The 22,770-nt window shown below is 37.1% G+C and overlaps 1 protein-coding gene across 2 annotated transcripts in view; it reads right to left on the bottom strand.

Moving 5' to 3' along the window:
- Positions 1-22,770, bottom strand: part of Wdr7 (WD repeat domain 7) — a 286,867-nt gene that overhangs the window by 218,570 nt on the left and 45,527 nt on the right. For both annotated transcript variants that reach the window (XM_042675086.1, XM_042675087.1), the window contains exon 14: positions 16,828-17,042. In XM_042675086.1, coding sequence (XP_042531020.1) covers positions 16,828-17,042 — 215 coding nt within the window. The remainder of the gene's footprint in view (positions 1-16,827; positions 17,043-22,770) is intronic.

Raw genomic sequence — 22,770 nt, 5'->3', positions numbered from 1 at the left:
ACTGGGATGAGGTGGTATCTCAATGTTGTTTTGATTTGCATTTCTTTTATGGCTAGAGAGGTTGCGCATTTCTTCATGTGTCTATTGGCCATCCTTCTTTCCTCTTTGGAGAAGTTTCTCTTTAAGTCTTTAGACCACTTATTTATCAGGCAGTTGTTTCTTTGAGGATTTGTTGTTGGGGGATTTAATTTTTTGATTTCCAGGTATTCTATGCCTCTATCAGAAAGAATGACATTGCCCCATTTGTTAAGAAATGGAAAGACTTGGAAAAAATTATATTAAGTGCAGTAAGCCAGGCCCAAAGAAACATAGGTCCCATGGTTTCCCTTATTTGCAATAACTAGTAATATGTCTGAGACAAGCTGAAAAGGTCAGATAAGTTGATGTTAGGTGAAATGAACCCCAAGATAAGGATTCAAATGTTTTTGCTTTCATGCAATTGTTTCTAACATATTTATAAGATGATTTCTTTGTTGCTTTGTATGGCCCTCCCCCACGGTATGACCCCTGCTTTCACTGTATTTGATGTTGGTATAATTTGTGAAGGGGAAGGGAAAAGGCAAATCGTTTAAATAGGGATACAGGTGGACCCATTGCAACAATGAGATTTACAAGTCTAAAGATTTATGTCTAAAAACAAACTTTACAACTTTGGTGGGGGGCGGGGGGAGGATGGGGTGCGGGGAGGGGGGATTAAGGGAAGGGATGGGAAGGGGAAACAAAGAGGAGGCAACAATGTTTGATAAGAAATGTACTCGTTATCTTGTCCATGTAATTGTAACCCCTCTGTACGGTATTCTCACAATTAAAAAAAAAAACAACTTTACAACTTTGACAGTGGGGGAGGGGGGAGAGGGATAGGAGATGGGGGGGAGATGGGAAGAGATGGGAAGGGGAAACAAAGGAGGAGGCAACAATGCTTGATAAGAAATGTACTCATTATCTTACCCCTCTGTACTATTTTCACAATAAAATTAAAAAAAAAAAAAAGCCAGCCTGGGCAGGAAAGTCCATGAGATTCTTAGCTCCAGTAAACCATAACAAAACCAGAAGTGGTGCTGTGGCTCAAGTGGTAGAGTGCTAGCCTTGAACTGAAGAGCTGAGGGACAGCTCCCAGGCTCAGAGTTCAAGTCCCACAACCGACAAAAAAAAAATAGGTCCACAGACTCCATTTTAATGGAGGAACGCTATATGCAGCAGAGTGTGCCTGTCATTCCAACAACATATAGGAAACAGACTGACTAAAGTATGAAGCAATCTGTATGAAACAGATTGACTAAGGTCCAGATGCATACCCAGCCAAGGAGCAAAACCCTATCTCAAAAAATAATCAGTGAAAAGCAGAGCTAAAGGCACGGTTCAGCAGAAGAGTACCTGCCGAGCAAGTGCAAGGAAGTTCAAACACTTCATTTTATCTCAAGTGAATGTATTCAATATGCACATGACAAAATTCATGAAATAATTCATACAATTCCCAAGATCTCCTACTACAACATATCCTCTTAGATATGCAAAAAACATTATTTGTAGCTGCGTGTCAGTGGCTCACACTTGTAAGCCTAGCTACTCAGGAGGCTGAGATTTAAAAATCATGGTTTGAAGCCAGCCTGGGCAGGAAAGAGACTCTTAACTCCAATAAACTACTCAGAAAAAGCTGGAGGAGACACTGTGGCTCAAGTGGTAGAACGTTAGCCTTGAACACAAAGAGACTCAGGGACAGTGCCCAGGACCTGAGTTCAAGCCCTAGGACCAGCAAAAAAAAAAAAAAAAAAAATCCTGAGTTTAAGAAATGCACATCGTCCAGTAGTCCCTAACATTTCTAATCATCTTCTCTCATCATCTCCTGATTAGCTCATGTCTCAGTATTTTTCCCTATACCTGCCCACATGTACATATACGGTACCCTTTGCCTAACAGTTCATTCCTACTTTCTTCTCTGATGGCAAGTTTGCCTCTCTTCAGAATATCTTTTGCAGCATCTTTAGGTCATTCTTCCCCATAAGCTTCTTTTCCAATTGTGTCATACTGTAAGTAATTTAAAGCCCACTATAATAAATTGTATGCCTGTCCCCTACACCAGACTTTGAGCTGCTCGATGTCAGGGCCTTCTCAGTGGGATGTAATTAATGTATTCTCCCACAATGGTTATAGCTTGGAGCCCTTGTTATACGCACTCAGTATATGTTGAATGAATACATTCATCAATCAATCAAGAGTATGGTGAACAATTATTATGATAAATGTTTCCAAACGTGTTGTCCCACTTAACTTCATTACACCCCAAATGTCCCCATTTTAAAGCTAAAACCAAACAGAAACTAAAAGGTAAGTTGTTCATTCAGGATCACACAATAAGTCAGTGGTGACAACAGAAGAGGAAGTCAGGTTCCTGATTTCCTACATGTTCTGAATAACTAGCTATCAGGAGGTTCTGGAGTTGTGAGGGAGGTTGTAAGGAGTGGGTGTGTCCACTCTACGCTGTACCCAAATACTGCGTTATTTCGGTTTCAGTGTCTTCTTTCCAGAGCTGGGCACTAGAAACATAGAAGGAATATTATGTGCTCCCTTGAGGAGCTTTCCATATGACATAGCTAGTGGTGCTCCCTCCCTCCCAACCCAGCCTCCAGAGGATGATTAATAATGTCCTGGGAGTGATAACAGCATGTGGAAGGTAAAAACTCCACGGAGCATGGGACAGTTTCCCCAAGAATGAAGCATCAAGTCTGAGCTGTCAAACACTAAGGGCGTTTCCCTGATACATGGAAGACATGGAAACAACATCCATACTGAAACAACAGAATAAGGACTGGAAACATAAGCCAAGTGTCAGAGGATCAGAAGGGAAAAGCCACTAACTCTTCCAGACTCAGCATTCACAGGGACAGCAGTCAGAGGACTCAGGCTCATGAGATTAGGAATTAGGCAAGTTTCACCAGCATGGTGAAACTCTTTGGTATAATTAATATACATTAAAAAAAAGAATGCCAGTAGACTAAAATAGGCACTGTTAAGGGGTATAAGTGGGGAAAGAAGATGAACAGAAAGGTTGAATAAAAGTAAATAGGCTTGAAGTACCTTACATGCATGTATGAAAATAAATGAAAGGTGTTGAAATTGTTTTAAGAAAATTAATAGGGTACACACACACACACACACACACACACACACAGAAATGTCACAACTAATGCATGCTAACAAAACATCTTAAAAAAAAGAAAAACCAGGTATTGTTACACAGAAGAGGAGATAACTATTTTTAATATATGTTGGCTATTCCAGTCTACCAAGGACAGTGTATATAATTATAACCACAGTCAACCACACCCACTCTATTTCCTATCCTGATAGTGGAAAGCCACACCTCCCTGAGGAGACTGACAGACTGTGTGGCTGGCTGACATATTTCCATTCACAGTTAATCTTAGGGGTTCAATACCATATCATACAAAGTATCAAATGAGTTCTACATTGGGAAAATGTTTAAGACATCAAAATCATTGTCACTGTTCCTGACCATCTGCCATTTTAATTAATTGAACCATGCATGATTTTCAACTCATGGTCTGTAGCCTTTAGACACCAAGGGACATCCTTATCAGACATAAAAGGATTTAAAGTAAGAGGGCAAATGACACTATTCTACAAATAGAATCATTTATTAACCAAATGAGTTACTAAGGCTATACTAACTACACGTAAGGCATTATTTTTCTATTTGGCTTTTTATAATAAATTAGCATGTTTACAGCTGTCTAGAGATTTTCAGCATACTAAATTCCATATTATATGACATGTAGAGTAATTCTATAAAGGCCCTTCCTGCCCAGGCTGGCTTTGAACGGTGATCATCAGATCTCAGCCTCCGGAGTATGATTACAGACATGAGCCATCATCTCCTGGCTTCTGCTACATAGTCTTAAAAACAGAAAACGTAAAAACTATTCTTACCTCAAGGGCCCTGTTGACCACAGCCCATAGATTAGGTAGCACAGAATAATGAAGTCATTATGAGTTCAGTCTTATGAAATACATTAAGAGTTCAACTTAGAGGAATGCCCAAAAACAAAGATGCAAGAAGTTCTGGAAATTCCAGTAGGATTAAAAACACAGAAAACATCTAAGTACTAGAAAGTTAAATTTCTAAAAAAAGAATAGAGAAGTCTAACCTTCAGAGAACATACAACAATGAGAATAAGGACTGAGTTCTCAAATGTAAAAAGATAAGTAAACTAGAAAAATACAGAATTGAGAACATAATTATGTTCAAAGGGCTAAAAAAATCAATGTAAATTTTTACCAATGTAAAAATCTATGATCAGCAAAACCATCCTTCAAGACTGAGCACAGGTGTTTCACACCTATAATCCTAGCTATTCAGGAGGCTGAGATCTGAAGATGACAGTTCAAAGCCTGGCTGAACAGGAAATTCCACAAAACTCTTATCCCAAATAGAGTCTAGTGATAGCTAAATGATCCTGACATTTTAGAGAATACAAAGCCCATAATTTTGGGGGGTGGATGGGTCATGGGGCCTGAACTCTGGGCTGTCCCTCAGCTCTTCAGCTCAAGGCTAGCGCTTTACCACTTGAGCCACAGTGCCACTTCTGGCTTTTTCTGCTTATGTGGTGCTGAAGAATTGAACCCGGGCCTCATGCATGCAAGGCAAGCACTGTACTACTGAGCCACCTCCCCAGCCCACCAAGTCTACATTTTAATGTGCCAATAATTACAAAAGAGAAAGAAATTTTCTAATTGCTGTTCTCCATTTAAAACTGTAAGCACTCAGAAATCAATGAAAATTCTGGTATTTATTATGATCTATAAAGCATTACTCTTTCAGAGTATCATATCTGCTATTGTGTCAGATTCACAGAATTTTTAAATATCTCTATATCAAATAATCACAAAATAAGTACTCTACATGTTAGAATTCATGATAATCTTACTGTTAGAATATAACTTCAAACATCTCTCAATATTTCTCAAACACGGGAGTGACACGTTTCCTCTATGTAATTGAAGAAATAAATTTCTCCTCTTACAGTTACAGTCTTTTACTTCTTTGTTTTCTTAAGACCGAATAACTTAGTCAAAGCTCCTTAATGTTATTAAAAACTAGACAACAATAACTTTAATACAAAGTTTTCTTCTAAAAACCAGTTGGAACAAACAAAACTGAATTTATTTATATTTATAATGTACAATAAATATACACCCAACATACTTATATTTTCTACTAAAATATTCATTAAATTTTAGTGGTAGAATGTTAAGAAAGTCTAATTGATTCTTCAAAGGTCACACATATCATAAAAATGCTTCTGAGAATGGAAGCAGTTCACTAGTCAAGGCCTGAGCATACAACGTTACTTGGCTTGTCCCTGTCTGTTCCCTACAGTGCCCTTTTCACAGTGAATCATAAAGTCAATACAAAAATTATTTTACACAGTGAATTCTGCAATAAAAAGACAGAGTATGTTCTTGGTAGGTTACATTTGGCCTCTAAATTCCATTCTCTAACCTAGTTACACAGAATACAAAGCTACTGACCTTTGCAAATATAGCCCATTCATTTTTTTAGGCTTTTGACTAATTAGACAACAGGGAGAGAAATGTAGGGTGAAAGAGAAATCATCCTAGTAATTTTTCAATTCTTTAACCTTGTCATCTTGCCATTAAAAAGAAGTTATTTTGATTGGTACAAGAAAGGCCATGATGGAAAGTTCTGGGACGATGGCAGAGGAGAAGATGGAGGCTAAACAAGCTCTCGCATAGAAAGCAGTTTTAGTGTTCCAGTGAACAGTCCTAAGCCAGAGAATCACACCAAGTGTGCCATCACAGGACAGAGAGTTAGGCCAGAGAGGGAAAATTCAGGCAAGGAGACAGCCCTGAGCACTTTCCAGCAGCTACGGTAGCAGCAGCAGCGGCGGCGGCAGCTGTTGCCGCCATACCTGCATCATGGAGCATCTGGGACAAAGGCGCCAGATGCGGCAGGCGAGTGGATTCTACTCAACACCAGCAAGAACTGACAAGGAGCAGACATCTTCATCCTGCAGTCCGCAGATCAGAGAGGACCAAGGAACCAAGACTCCAGCGTGAGTAGAAGCCTGACAACCTCACTCCTTCTCAGGGAGCAGAGGAGGGAAGGCCACCCCTCCCTCCCACCCACTACCGGATACCTCCATCTTTGATACTGACAAAGGCCTGGCTGAGCAGCTAGCTCCAACTCAGGCCTTGGAAGAAAACTAGAGTCATTTAGCAGGTCACAGGAACCTAACCTGACCTGTTAGGCTCAGCTCTCTGCAGGGAAACGTCACCCAGCTCAGCTCGGGCACCCAGTCCTAGGAGTGGCTTTCTTCACTGGGTAAACAGAGCCAGAGGCTGCCCCTCCCTACAGCAGCCTTGACAATCAATTGAAATTCAGTAAATATAAACACTGAGAATGGCTCCAGACTGGGCTCTGTGAGTTTCTCAGAAGCTAGCTCCTCGGGGAAAAGCTACTGTTTGCTGAAAGGCCTCAACTCTACCCAGAACCTCGCCTCATCACAGCATCTCCAAAGTAGAGGAAACAGCTCTCTCCCTCTTTTGTGATACTCAAAGCAGATCTCCCTCCCATTGAATTAGCTTGGGAGGAGGATCACAAAATCCTGGGTAAAGCAGAGCATTTTTCTGCCTGCTCAAACAAACTGACTTAAGAAACTATCCAAGCCACAGGAAATCAAACACCACAAGCAGATCAGAGACACCAACAAGAGACTGGTTATGGACATAAGGGAGATACAGGATCTTCCCACCTACCCCCCCCCAAAAAAAAAAAAAATCAAAGAACTTTTTTGTACCTTTTATAAAAAAGTTTTTTTCTAAAACTTTTTAATTTTTAACTTTATTTTTTTTTGTTTTCTATTAACTTTTTTTTCTTCCTCTTATACTTTTTATTTTAGGGGTATATGTGTGTGTACTTTTTTTTCTTTTTTGTTGATTTTTTTTTTTTTGTTTAGCTCTACTGACCATTTCATCCTTTTATTCTTTCCTTCTCATTCTTTTCACTTTTTCTTCTCTTTCATTCTTCTTTGCATGACTTAATTCCTGTTCTGCTCATCCTCAGATATACCCATAGATCATTATTAGATCTTAGCCTCCATTGTATACACATTTAATCCAGAAATTTATTACTCAATTTAAAACCTCTTAGACTGAAATTCCTTAATAGCAGTACTACCTCTTTAAACCTATATAATATTTTAAGCATTTATATTTTTAAGTTTTTCACATCTTTCTATCCCTCCCCTTCTCTTATTCTATCCACGTTCTTCTCTGAATATTACGTTTTCAATTTGCATAATTTTTAAGTGTTGCACTTTTTAATTTGTTTTTCTATTTTTTCTTGTCTTTTTTTCTTTCTCTTTGTTCTTTTTTTCTCTCTCTACTATTATTCTATCCAACCTATTTCCCACTTTGGGATTAGGATTTAGTTAACTCTCCAACTGCCTTTCCACATCACTTTATGCCTATTTTTACCCACATCTCTCTCTAAACCTAATAATTTCTGTTTGCAAAATTCTTCTTTGCGGTTCGTAGCCCATTAATACATAGTTGTTTGATGTTGAATAGATATATCTGTTGAACTAGATTGTATCTGCAGACTTTTGATTGTGCAACTACAGACTTTGGTTGATGCTTGTCTTAAAATAGAGTGCTAACACAAAACTGGTGTTACTTTCATCCCAAATGGGCAGAGCAACTAGGAAAAACACAAGAAAAATGGCAAGTCTGGGTATCTCAACTCCTACTCATGATAATCAGGGGACAGAAAAGATAATGAATAATCCAGAGGAGAGTTGCCAAAAAGCTCTACAAATACTACTGGTAAACATGGTAAATGAAAAGACTGAAAACCTGCAAAGGACTCTGTATGATTGTGATAGGGAGAGAGAGGAGGCAAAACAAAGGTTAATACAGGAATATCATGAGCGTGAGGAAGCTACTCAAAGATTGATACAGGAATTGCGTGAGCAGCTTGAAAACACTCAAAGAGAAATAAAGGAATAGCGTGAGCAGGCTATCAGTCAAAGAGAAAGTCAGGAATGGAATGAGAAGGCTGAGAACACTCAAAGAGAACTACAGGAACTGCATAATGTGAAGAAGCTAATCAAAGAGTAATACAGGAATTGAGAGAGCGGGATGAGAATGCAGAAAGATCACTAAAGGCATTCATGGAATCCATAAACAGAGAGCTGAAAGAAGTCTGGGAGACCACAAAGGGAATGCAGAATGGAACCCAACAGAAGGAATGGGAGTCCAAGGAAACCATAACCAATCAACTAAGTGATTTGAGAATAAACACTGAACACCAAATTAAGGAAGTAAGGAAGTTCATACAAGATCTAAAACAAAGCTCCAACAAAGAATTTGAAGCCATCAAAGCCGACCAACTAGAAGGAAAAGAAACAAAAAACAAAGTAGAAAGTCTTGATAGTAGGTTAGACCATTCAGAAGATCGAATTTCGGGGATTGAAGACAGCCTAGATATTATAGACAAAGAACATACAACCATCTAAGACAAATCCAAGAAATATGATAGATCTATTCAACACTTGGAAGACACCATCAGAAGGCCTAATCTGAGGATAATGAGTGTAGAGGAGCATCTAGAGACAGAAGTTAATGGTCTAGGAATTTGTTTAACAGGATTCTAGCAGAGAACTTCTCAAACATGCAAAAAGATAGGCCTATTCAGATGCAAGAAGCTTGTAGAACTCTAAATAGACCAGACCAGAATAGGACATCCCACCGTCACATTATAATCCACACAGGATCAATTCAGACCAAGGAAAAGATCCTTAAAGCTGTCAAGGAGAAAAGATCAATCACCTATAAAGGGAACCAATTAGAATCACCTCAGATTTCTCAGCGGAGACAATCAAAGCAAGAAGAGTCTGGAATGATGTACGCCATGACCTAAAGACAAACAACTGTCAACCAAGAATTCTGTACCCAGCTAAACTCTCCTTCATAACCGAAGGTCAAATAAAAATCTTCCATAGCAAAGAAAAACTGAAACAATATATCTCCACCAAACCAGCCCTACAAAAGATTCTTAAAGATGTCCTACACATAGAAAACCAACAAGACCACAATAAAGGCCAATAAACCGCACCCAAACTGAGAATCCATGAACCATAGGAAGAACCAAGTTGCCACAGCCCCCAAGAAGGTGGATAAAATGGCAGAAACTACCAAATACCCCTCAATCCTATCTCTCAACACTAACGGACTTAACTCTTCAATTAAGCGACATAGACTGTCTAGTTGGATTAAAAAGCAAGATCCTTCTATCTGGTGTCTTCAGGAGTCACATCTTGCCCATAAAAACAAACACATTTTCAATGTGAAAGGCTGGAACAAAATCTACCAAGCAAATGGCCCCCATAATCAGTTGCAATCCCAATATCAGATAAAATAGACTTCAAATTAAAATTAGTGAGACGAGATAAAGAAGGTCGCTATATACTAATTAAGGGATCTCTCCTTCAGGAGGATATTACAATTCTAAATATCTATTTGCCAAACAAAGGAGCACCCAAATTTAGCCAAGAAATACTACTTTCCCTCAAATCCCAGATAGATACAAAGACATTAATTGTTGGGGACTTTAACATACCACTTTCCCCACTAAATAGATCAGCTCAACAAAAACTCAACAGAGAAACTGCAGATCTAAACAATTGCATAGATTTAACAGACATCTACTGAATATTTCACCCAGCAGCATCAGAATACATGTTTTGCCCAGCAGCACATGGAACATTTTCCAAAATAGACCACATTTTAGGCCACAAAGCAAACTTCTCCAAATTCAGAAACATTGAAGTTATACCTTACATTCTCTCAGACCACAAGGGAATAAAATTAGAACTCAACACCAAAAACCACCAAAGAAAATCCTGTAACACATGGAGGCTCAACAACACACTGCTGAATCACGAGTGGGTCATGGAAGAGATTAGAAAGGAAATTCAAATGTTCACGTTATTCAACAAAAATGAACACACAAATTACTAGCTCCTCTGGAACACAGCAAAGGCAGTACTCAGGGGCAAGTTTATATCTCTGAGTTCCTACATCAACAAATTGGAGAGATCTGAAACCAACAATTTAATAAGACATCTGAGCCTCCTTGAAAAAGGGCAGCAAGATAAACCCCAATCCAGTAAATGGAAAGAAATAATTCAAATGAAATCAGAATTAAATGAATTAGAATCCAAAAACACCTTAGAAAGAATCAACAAAACAAAGAGTTGGTTCTTCAAAAAAAATTAACAAAATTGACAGACCCTTAGCAAATCTTATCAGAAAAAGAAGAGAACACACCCAAATAAATAAACTCAGAGATGAGAATGGAAACATCACCACAGAAACAACCAAGATTCAGAGGCTGGGGGTTTAGCCCAGCGGAAGGGCGCCCGCCTGGCGCACCCAAGGCCGTGGGTTCGGCTCTCAGCCCTAGTTTAAAAAAAAAAAAAGAAACAACCAAGATTCAGAATATTTTAAGGGAATACTTCTCAAAACTTTATGCTAATAAGTTTGAGAACTTGGCAGAAAATTTTCCTAGCAAATATTGACATGCCAAAACTAAACCAAGATGAGTTAAACCATCTTAACAGGCCCATATCAAGCATTGAATTGAAACAGCAATAAGAGACCTCCCATCTAAGAAAAGTTCAAGACCACACAGTTTTACAGCAGAATTCTACAAGGCCTTCAAAGCAGAGCTCACACCAATACTCCTCCAACTCTTCAATGAAATTGAAGAGAAATTCACTACCGAACTCATTCTATGAAGCCATCATAATAAAATACCTAGGACTTAACTTAACCAAAGAAGTGAAGGACCTCTATGATGAAAACTTTAAAAACTTGAAAAAGGAAATCAAAACAGAACTTAGAAAGTGGCAAAAACTCCCATGCTCCTGGATTGGAAAGATGAACATCTTGAAAATGGCAATACTTCCCAAGGCTATCTACAAATTCAATGCGATACCCATCAAAATTCCAACCTCATTCTTCAAGGAAATAGAAGAGGCAATCCAAAAATTCATATGGAACAATAAAAGACCCCAAATAGCAAAAACAACCCTCAACAGAAAGAACAGTGCTGGAGGAATATCAATACCAAATTTCAAAGTCTATTATAAAGCCATAGTAATCAAAACAGCTTGGTACTGGCACAAGAACAGAACTCAGGACCAATGGAATAGAATTGAAAACCCAGAAATGAACCTACAGACCTATAGCCATCTAATCTTTGATAAGAGAGCTAAAAAAATAGAATGGAAGAAAGACAGCCTCTTCAGTAAATGAAGCGGGCAAAATTGCTTAACTATTTGTAGAAAACTAAAGCTAGATCATTATATATCACCCTGCACCAGAATCAACTCCAAGTGGATCAAAGACCTCGGAGTCAAAGCAGACAACCTGAAAACATTACAGGATGGAAAAATAGGAGAAACCCTAGGTCTTGTTGGCACAGGCTGAAATTTTCTTAATAGAGACCCAGAAACACAACAAATCAAAGAAAGGTTGCACAAATGGGATTGTTTGAAATTGCAGATCTTCTGCATGGCAAAGGACATAGCAAGCAAGATCAATAGAAAGCCCACAGATTGGGAGAAGATCTTCACTAGCCATACAACGGACAAGGGTCTCATATCTAAAATATACTTGGAACTCAAAAAATTAAATCCCCCAACAACAAATCTTCAAAGAAACAACTGCCCAATAAATAAGTGGGCGAAAGACTTAAAGAGAAACTTCTCTGAAGAGGGAAGAAGGATGGCCAATAGACACATGAAGAAATGCTCAACCTCTCTAGCCATAAAAGAAATGTAAATCAAAACAACATTGAGATACCACCTCACCCCAGTTAGAATGGCAAAAATCAAGAACTCTAAAAACAACAGATGCTGGAGAGGATATGGACAGAAGGGAACCTTACAGCATTGTTGGTGGGAATGTAAACTTGTTCAACCACTTTGGAAAGGAGTATGGAGGTTCCTCAAAAGACTCCACATAGAGCTCCCCTATGACCCAGCAATCCCACCTTTGGGCATTTACCCAAATGTTTACAAACAAGACCACACTAAAGCTACCAGCAAAACTATGTTTATTGTAGCATTATTTACAAATGCTAAGCTATGGAACCAACCCAGATGCCCCTCAGTAGATGAATGGATCAAGAAAATGTATATATACACAATGGAATTCTATGCCTCCATCAGAAAGAATGACATTGCCCCATTTGTTAGGAAATGGGAAGGCTTGGAAAAAATAATACTAAGTGAAGTAAGCCAGGCCCAAAGAAACATAGGTCCCATGGTTTCCCTTATTTGCAATATCTAGTATATGTCGGAGTCAAGCAGAAAAGGTCAGATATGGTGATGTTAGGGAAAATGAACTCTAAGATATGTATTCAAATGTTTTTTTTTCTTTCATGCGATTGTTTCTAACACATTTATAAGATTATTTCTTTGTTGCTTTGTATGTCCCTCTCCCACAGTATAACCCCTGCTTTCACTGTATTTGATGTTGTTATAATTTGTGGAGGGGAAGGGGAAAAACAAATGGTTTAAATAAGGATACAGGTGGACCCATTGCAACAATGAGACATATAAGTTCTTATGTCGAAAATGAACTTTACAACTTGGGGGGGGGGGTTAGGTGGGGGGGCTGAGGGGAGGATGGGATGGGAAGGGGAAACAAAGGAGAAGGCTACAATGCTTGATAAGAAATGTACTCATTATCGAGCCCATGTAATTGTAACCCCTCTGTACAGTATTTTCACAATAAGAAAAAAGAAAATAAAAAAAGAAAGGCCATGATGTAAATGTGATAAACACAGTATCACACATATTAGACCTCCTTAAAAATGAATTTCATGGCAGTAAGGGTTGCATGGCCTCAGTAATAAAAACCCTTTGACCCCAAGATCTTCTCTCAAGAACCAGCCAGTGACTGCAGAAAATGTTATAGGAAAACTCTTCCAAGCCGAGTGTCGCTGGCTCACACTGGTAATTCTAGCTATTCAAGAGGCTGAGATGTGAGGATCAAGGTTCAAAGCCAGCTTGGGCAGGAAAATCCATGAGACTCTTATCTGTAATTAATCACAGAAAAAGCTGGAAGTAGAGTTGTGGCTTAAGTGGTAAAACACTAGCCTTGAGCAAAAGAAGCCCAGGGACAGACAGCACCCAGGCCTCAGAGTTCAAGCCCCAGGACTAGAAAAATGAAAACAAAACAAAACTCATGCAAGAGGTCACAGTATCTATGCAGGCCAACTTCTTCTGCCAAAAGGAGGAAAGGTGCTAAGGGGTGAGAACATCTTAAGAAGGAAAGAGATTAAAGCAAGGGTGGATAGCAGAAAGTGGAATAGGATGAAATACACAGAATTGCTACTATTTCGATCTTTTTCCATCAGAGTTGTTTTAAACCAGAGGCAATTTTGCCTCCCAGGAGACATTTGGCAACATTTAAAGACATCTGATTGTCACAACTGGGGTAGAGAGGTACATCTGGCCAAAAATGGGAGGAAGAAACTGCTACTAAATATCCTAAATTGTAGAATGGAGCCCTGAAACCATGAAGAACAACTCACTACAAAATATCAATAGTGCTTCAATTGAGCAACTCAAGAACCTGAGTAAGGAGATGGCCACACTGAAATAATTCCAGCCTCAATTGGAACCCTAAAATACAGAGATGGTAAGGAAAGAGTCAATTACATCAGGATATATTTGCTCAGCAAAACCAAAGAGGAAAATGAAGAACTGAACAGAGGGCAAAAGCTATCAATGACTCCATCTAAAGGCTAGTGAACTGGGACCAAGTTGAGACTGCAAGGCAAGGATCTCAGGACAATTGTGACAGAAAGAAGACATGGCAAGAAGCTGAAGCAAAGGCCATCAGCACTTTCTATTACACATCATTAATACAACAAATATTGTATGGCTGCGACTAGTTGTCGGAAGGAAATCACAGGAATTAGTAAGTCAAATTCCTTAGCCTCAGAAAGATGGGATTTGAAAGCCAGGTGCTAGTGGCTCATGGCTGTAATCCTAGATACTCAGGAGGCTGAAATCTGAGGATCACAGTTCAAAGCCAGCCCGGCAGGAAAGTCTGTGAGACTCTTATCTCCAATAAACCACTCAGAAAACTGGAAGTGGCACAGTGGCTCAAGTAGTAGAGCACTATCCTTGAGCTAAAGAGCTGAAGGAGAGTATTCAGGCCCAAAGCAAGCCCCATGACCGACCAAAAAAAAAAAAAGAGATGAGATTTGAATACAAAGGTAAGTATTTAAGTCTTTAAGTATTTAGGTATTTAATTTTAGGAAATATAAGATAGAAATCTGAAGAGAAACACAGAAGTGAAAGGAACAATGGGATAATAAAGTATATATTTTCTTAATATTTTCTTCTTCTAATGAGAGAAAACCTTCACAGCACAGTAAATTATACTTAATTACAAAATTTATATGCCCAACATAATTAATATAACTCAAAAAATAAAATATTTGTTACATCTAACTCTGATAGCTAACATGAGGCTAATGATGCAAAAATACCGTGCTTTCTATAAGTTATCCCAATAGACACTACTTTCCATTGGAAGACTTATGTAAAAAATAAGATCTACTAGACAAGAATAAATCTCACACCGAGAGGTTCTCAGTCATGTTTTTGTTTGTTTGTTTATAACTCTGGGTAGTTTTATTTCTCCTGAGGTTAGAGAACCAGCCATAGGACAGCTCTTTAAAGATTCCCCTCAGAGGAGCCTCAAACCCAACATGAGAAAATAGTTAGAGAAATCCCTAATGGTCCAGCCAACATACATTTTTCATAAAGTGATTATCCTCCTGCAGCCTCAGCTTCCTAAGCCTTTTCCCCCTTGTCTATAATTGTTTCCCTTGTAGGCTAGGCAACAATTACCACTACTACAAGACTGAGGAGGTTCACAAGCAATATATTTTACAATACAAAAGTGTAGTGTCTCTGATATCTGGTGCTTTTATCACTAATTGCACTATAAAATGCGCTATTAAAACAGGGACAAACAAGACTGTAAAAATCACATAATGGACCATGACCACTTACAAAAGCCATTCATAAATGTTACTGTATTTTTCTTGATTTTTCAGCTATAGAATTATTTTTCTAAGTTTTTATTCTGGGGGATGCCATCAAGAAAAAGAATACATTTGTTTCTAAGGAATAACATCAACACAAAGAATGAAATATATATATATGCTCTTGAATTCCTTTGGTTTATATATTTGCTTAAAATTAAAATCATACAGTATGTCAAATAATCAGACAATGTTCTATGAGACAGTGTTCTAGAGACAAATATGTGGAAGAAATAACAGGTACAACAAATGTGATTTCTTCTTAAGCTTTAGAGCATGAGGCCAAAAGCATGGAGGAAAAACACAGAAGGATTTTACGGATCCAATTTATTAAATATACAATACAACAGATTCAAGAAAACATTCATATTTTAGGGAAGGAGAGAATGATTAAAAGGTAAAATTACTGTGAAGTACTAAGGAAGGGGGTCAGTGAACCTACCTATAGTATTTCATGTTTCCAGCACTCACTAAGTCATGGCTAATGTCCACGTTATGAACCTTTCAATCCCTTTGCTAGTTACATGTCTAACTTTTATTTTATTTTATTTTTTTGGTCAGTCGTGGGGCAAGCTAGGATTTTAGGCATGAGCCACTGGTGCCTAGCTATGTCTAATTTTTTTTTTTTTTTTTGGGTCCGGTGGTGGGGCCTGAACTCTGGGCCTGGGCACTGTCCCTCCTCTACCACTTGAGCCACAGCGCCACTTCCGGCTTTTTTCTTTTTGCTTATGTGGTGCTGAGGAATCGAACCCAGGGCCTTGAGCATGCAAGGCAAGCACTCTACCACTGAGCCACCTTCCCAGCCCTGTCTAACTTTTTTTTTAGGAAAAAAAAAGGAAATCCAGCCATAATAGAGAATTAAAACAAATTTTTGCACCAATAAATAATTTAATGAATATATTAGAATGTCAATAAATGATTCAAGTAAAATACTGGATTGTCTACAGGTTTTACTTAACTATTACCAGAGACAAATTGGTCCTAATAATATCAAAGGACACAAATGCCACCAACCAACTATTATCCAGCATTTACAAACCTAAAAATAGGTAATTAACTAATTAATAGGTAATTAACTAATGAACTGGGATTTCCTTTTTTAATAAGATGATGTAAGGGAAGAAGTGACCCATTATGTGTCTGTTAGGAATTTTGAGATTAGGTCACACATAAAATTTCCACTACTTGTGCAATTCCATCATACCTCTTCTCATTTTCTTAAGTCCTTCTAGTGACCAAACCTCAAAATATCGAAACTTGATTCTCAAATAATTTATCAAAAATATAGATGTCTAAATTGTACTTATTTTTTTCCCTTTGGGGGACATTAACTATTACTCATTTTTTCATCAGAAAGACTACCAGAAAGTCAAAACAACAGGAAATATAGACAATAGGTATTCTAATATCAAATAATGATGTCAATTCAGGAGAAATAATTTTAGAATATTTGAACAATTAAAAATAACTTCCTTTTTAAAAGTACTTAGAACTATTAAAAATTATGCTAAATAAACCCAAAGAAAAGTGAAAGGCTTATTTTCCACTAGTTTCATCTTTCAAAAATTATTCTTTTAGCCATACCAAAGATATGCTGCTAAATAAAGATGAATGAAGCCTATATGTTTCCTAAGTTCATATACAAAACTCACCTTATCAGATGCCTCAGAAGCCAAGAGGTTAGTAGCAAGTGTTTGTAGCTTATGATGAGCCATATTTTTAAGGGCAGCAAGACTACGTCTTGTCATAGCTTGTTTGAGGTTGATGGCTGGATGACTAAGTGAATCTACGGCAGCAGGAACTGCTTCATCACAAGCATTCAGTATCTCAACAGCTGTTATCCCCATCACACAACGATCCAATGCACCTGGAAGGTAAATACATTCACAAATATTACCCAACACTATAAATTTTAGGTAGTGTATAAGCATAGAAAAAAATGGGTCTGGGAAGGTGGCTCAGTGGTAGAGCACTTGCCTTGCATGCATGAGGCCCTGGGTTCGATTCCTCAGCACCACATAAGCAAAAAAAAAAAAAAAAAGCCAGAAGTGGCGCTGTGGCTCAAGTGGTAGAGTGCTAGCCTTGAGCTGAAGAGCTGAGGGACAGTGCCCAGGCCCAGAGTTCAGGCCCCACAACCGGAACCCCCCCCCAAAAAAAATGGCATAAACATTTTTATGAAGTAATCCTAAAATCATCTTCTTGTATTTCCTTTCACTAATAATCTTCCACATGGATTATCTCAACAATTCGTCTTCTACAAGGCCTCTACACAAGTTCCCAATGACGTCCAGTCCATAGCCTGACTTCAAGATTTCAGTTTCTCCTCAGGCTTTTCCATTCTTCCTATTTCTCAAGTTGATTTCCTGGCCTACTTCAACACCATTACACTATGGTACAAATCAAATTTGAAGATATGACTTTCCTCCAAGTGACATAGCAATATTAAACAAACAAAAACAACTTGTCAAAATGTGTTCCTTTTTCTACTTGAATAAATTTTAAAGCTTCTCTTTCTCCACAGAGGAAGTATGTTATAATTTCTCCATTTCTTTTCTTTCTTTAAGTGGGAAAGGCAGTGCTAGATTGAACCCAGTGATTAGTACATGCTAGGCAAGTGCTCTAGTATTACACTGTATCCTCAGCCCCTGGTCTACAATTCTCTCAATACCCAAATGTTTCCCATATTTGTGAAAACAACTACTACTTCTACCTATAACTACTTTAGAGCATTTTCATTTGGCCTTCCTTTCCATGTATCTCTATCTACACATTTCTTGTTTTAAGTTAGTGTATAAAACTCCTCATGAATAATGCAAACATCATCACCTCCATTTCCTTTCAAATTCTTACTCTAATATCACTTTCCCAATGGTAGTACCCTAATAATTTTTTAAATCAATTTTTCTCTTTTCCTTTATTTTCTCCACAATACTCTTACCTAATATACTATAAAGTTAATGTTTTTGACCTATCTTTCCCACACTATAAACTATAAACCATACAAAAGCTACAGAGTTTCAGTGTTTTATTCCCATTGAAGTGGACCTGGCACAATTTTCTGGTTTATTAAGACATTATTAAAATTTTTAAACACAGATTCTTACAAATCTTTGAGAAAAGAGCTGGCATATGTTTATTCCAAGGATATGAACAATTAAGAATAGAAATATAAATGGGTAATTAACCTAATAATAAAAAAATTCAAGTTGAAGCAACAAAAAAACCACTGTTGCTTGCTTATCAAGATAGATATTCAGCATTCTTAGAGGTAGGAGAAAAGAGGTAATACACTTTCAATACAGTGAAAATTAGTTGTTATGTTTTCTTTGACAAATTCTATTAAATTTAAAAGTCACATTTACTTTAACACAGACATCCCATCCTAAGATTTATGCTAAATAATTATATCATATTCAAATATATATGTGCATAAATAGTATAGTGTTGCCTTAAGTGTAATGCAAAAAATAGGAAAAAGTCTTAAATGTCTATCTACTAAATATGTATCCACTAAAAACAAAAGGCTGAATTATAACACTCCCTCCTGATTTCCTTCTGGCCATTCTAGTTAAAAAAAAAAAAGAATGAAAGAAAAAAAGAAAGAAATCATAGCCGGGCACAGGTAGCTCAAACCTGTAACCCTAGCTACTCAGGAGGCTGAGATCTGAGTATTGTTTGAAGCCAGCCAGGGCAGAAAAGTCCCTGAGACTCTTATCTCCAATTAAACACCAGAAAACCAGAAGTGGTGCTGTGGCTCAAGTGGTAAAGTGCTCACCTTAAGCTGAAGAGCTCAAGGACAGCATCTAGGCCCAGAGTTCAAGCCCCACGACCAACCAAAAAAAAAAAAAAAAAAAATCATCAATTTAAATACATCAAAATAAACATAAAGGAAATGTTACTAAAAACAAGTATTAAACAAGAATGACACACATACCAAGACTTTACTTGCTTAAGACTTATCTTCTATACACATTTTGGTTTCCTGTGCATTATACATGTTTTTCAAAATACATACTTAGGCATTAATTCATAACTCTCTCCTACATTTGAAAATTAGGGTAAAAAAGATGACATGAATGTAAAAATAGGAATATCAGAACACTTAGGCAGAAGTGAACAAAAAGGTAACAGAACACAGCAAATTGATGAGCTATTATACACCAATATTTAATAATATTTTTCTGGCACTACTGGTATTTGAATTTGTATAAAAGCATCTAATAATTATTCTCACAAAACTGGGAATATAAAGTGGAAATTCCCTTAGTGATACAGCAAAGAGGATAAAGACAAGCATATAAAAATTTTGTTTAGGCCTGGTAACAGGAACATTTGTAACATCATTCATCACTTAAGATATGCCACTATTAGCTAAGCAGACAGGATTCTGACCTTGTCAAAGGACTATGGGGATGACATAAACATTTACTGGGAAGAGCAAATGTGAAGAACTGAAACACATAAACAGCTCAGGTATAAGCAGTCAACAGCATCTCTTTAATAAGTGGCATCCCTTTAATAAGTTCAGAAGTGGGATCCGAAAGGTTCAGCTGGCCAAATCCTAGTGCCAGCATTTTCCAACTATTTAGAGACAACAAAAATAATTTTCATTCATCTAATAAAGATATCACAATGAAAGAATAACAGATTCTAGACTTCCAGCTCTCTAAGTAAATTTTGTATTACTTAGCATCAACTTCATTAGGAAATAAAGAGCAAAGACAAAAACTACCCATTTAAAGGCAAAAATAACCATTAAAAAATCACATAAATATATGCAAAGACCTTTTAAGTGTTTTTAAAGGTGGAAACAATCTGTATAATTGATTTCTCAGCAAACAGAAAATGACCTAATATGCATGAACAGGTTTAATATGGCTTCATTTGTGAAACTACATTCTCTAAGCACTAAAATGAAAGATCAGGAATCTCTGAGTTTAAATACATTTCATACATCAAACCCTTACTGAATCTGATTTATCTTGCTTCATTTTTTATTTATTTAATAAATAAATAAATTTAATAAATAATTAATGTCAATACCTTCAGGATGTACCTTACTGACTCCCCTGGGACCTTTCCATCACTAGCTTCAGCTTGCAACAAGGAGGAAAAAAATACTTCCTAATATAGATAAAATAAAAAATAAATTCAACTGCTCTATTTTAACTTGATTTGAGAATGCCATAGTAACTGACTGTTGACCTAAATGCTCCTGAAGTTTAGAGGATAATTAAAAAATATCAATACTACATGTACTGTTTAAATTATACTGGGCTTAATTATACTAATGAGATCATAGTAATAACTTCTCTACTATCTCTTTAATTAGGGACCATTTGTCATTTTTACTTTTAGAAAAGTTAATAGAAAAGTGACCATTTTTCAGAAAGGTCCCACAAAGAATGTCATATTTTATCCTGTATCATTTATAAATATACTTAAAGCATCTGAAATATTTATCACATATAAGTATCATATCTTAAGTTCTCTAAAATGTCAAGAAAATGATACCATCTTCCTTCATCATATTTATTTAAGTAAGATCTGGGAAAGTTTACCATACTTTTCTGTTTAAGTTATGCCTACTAATATTTGTAGCAATTTTTTTATTTTTTATTTTATAGATCTCCTGTTTCACTGTTTCTTCTTTTTTTCTTTTTCTTTTTACTTTTTAAATTTTATTATAAAGGTGATGTATAGAGAGGTAACAGTTATATAAGTAAGGTAATGAGTACATTTTTTGAAGTGTTACCCTCTCCTTCATTTTCTCCCACTCACTCTACACACATTCCCCTCTCTACAAGTTGAAAAGTTCATTTCCAACATAGTGTCTAGTATCACTATTGCCTTGGTTTATCCTTTGTCCCACTATTTTTGTGATTCCCCTTCCCTTCCCCAAATCAGATAAACTTATATACAAGACAAGGTGAACAGAAATAAAAAACAGTGACAACAAGGAATAAATCAAAAGAGAAAAAAGAAAGAAATAACTGCAAATAGTACACTAAAAAAACAACCTCTTGCTGGGTGCCTGATCCTAGCTACTCAGGAGGCTGAGAGATCTGAGGATCATGGTTAAAGCCAGCCCGGGCAGGAAAGTCCATGAAACTCTTATCTCTAATAAACCACCAGAAAACCGGAAGTAGCGCTGTGACTCAAGTGGTAGAGTGCTAGCCTTGGGCTGAGAGCTGAGGGACAGCGCCCAGGCCCAGAGTTCAAGACCCCCAATCGACAAAAAAATAAAATAACCTCTTGTTTCCATTTCTTGGAGTTCTTTTTAATAAGCATTTTATATGATCATATGCATAAAGTTATGAGCTATTGTGATCATCTGCTATGACTATCCTAGACATATTCTAGTTATTACGTGTGAGGGAAACCATATAGCATGTGTGTCTTTGGGGCTGGCTTGCTTTACTTAATACAATTTTTTCCAAGTCTTTCCATTTCCTTATGAATGGGGCAATGCCATTCTTTCTGATGGAAACACAGAATTCAAGTGTGTATATATACCATGTTTTCTTGATCCATTTATCTACTGAGGGGCATCTGGGTTGATTCCATATAGCTATGGTAAATGCTGCTGCAATGAACATGGTTGTACTGGTAGCTTTAGTGTGGCCTTGCTTACGGTTATTTGGGTAAATGCCCAGGAGTGGAATTGCTGGGTCATAAGAAAGCTCTATGTTTAGTCTTTCAAAGAACTCCCATACTGCTTTCCAGACTGGTTGAACAAGTTTACATTCCCACCAACACTGTGACATCCCTGCCAGCATCTGTTATTATTAGTTTTCTTGATAATGGCCATTCTAATTGTGTTGAGGTGGAATCTCAATGTTGTTTTGACTTGCATTTCTTTTATGGACAGAGATGTTTAACATTTCTTCATGTGTCTATTGGCCATTCTTATTTCTTCTTCAGAGAAGTCTCTCTTTTAGTCTTTAGATCACTTATTAACTGAGTTGTTTCTTTGAGGATTTGTTGTTAGGGAGTTTAATTTTTTTAAGCTCAAAGTATATTTTAGATATGTGGCCCTGGTCTATTGCATACCTAGTAAAGATCTTCTCCCAATCTGTGTGCTTTCTATTTATCTTGCTAGCTATGTCCTTTGCTATCCTGAAACTCTGCAGTTTAATGCAATCCCATTTATCCAGCTTCTATGTTAACAAAATTGAGAATCTGGAGGAAATGAAAGAATTTCTAACAAACATTGATATACCCAAAGTAAACCAAGAAGATTTAAACCAAGACCCATAGCAAGTAATGAAATAGAAATAGTGATAAGAGACTTCCCATCCAAGAAAAGCCCAGCAACAGATGGATTCACAACCAAATTCTATAAGGCCTTCAAAGGAAAACTCACTCCAATATTTCTCAAACTCTTCAATGAAATTGAAAGCAAAAGATCACTACCAAACTCATTCTATGAAGCCAGAATAATTCTTAGTCCCTAAGCCAGATAGGGACTCATCAAAGAAAGAAAACTATAGACCCATTTCTTTGATGAACATCAATGTAAAACTTCCCAATAAAATTCTGGTGAACCGACTTCAACAACTAATCAAAAAAAGTCATATCTTATGATCAAACTG

The sequence above is a fragment of the Dipodomys spectabilis genome, unplaced genomic scaffold, assembly GCF_019054845.1.
Source record: "Dipodomys spectabilis isolate Male_0828 unplaced genomic scaffold, ASM1905484v1 ptg000024l, whole genome shotgun sequence".
NCBI classification, from domain to species: domain Eukaryota; kingdom Metazoa; phylum Chordata; class Mammalia; order Rodentia; family Heteromyidae; genus Dipodomys; species Dipodomys spectabilis.
The sequence above is the reverse complement of the archived record's forward strand: the minus strand, read 5'-3'. Positions and strand labels throughout refer to the sequence as shown.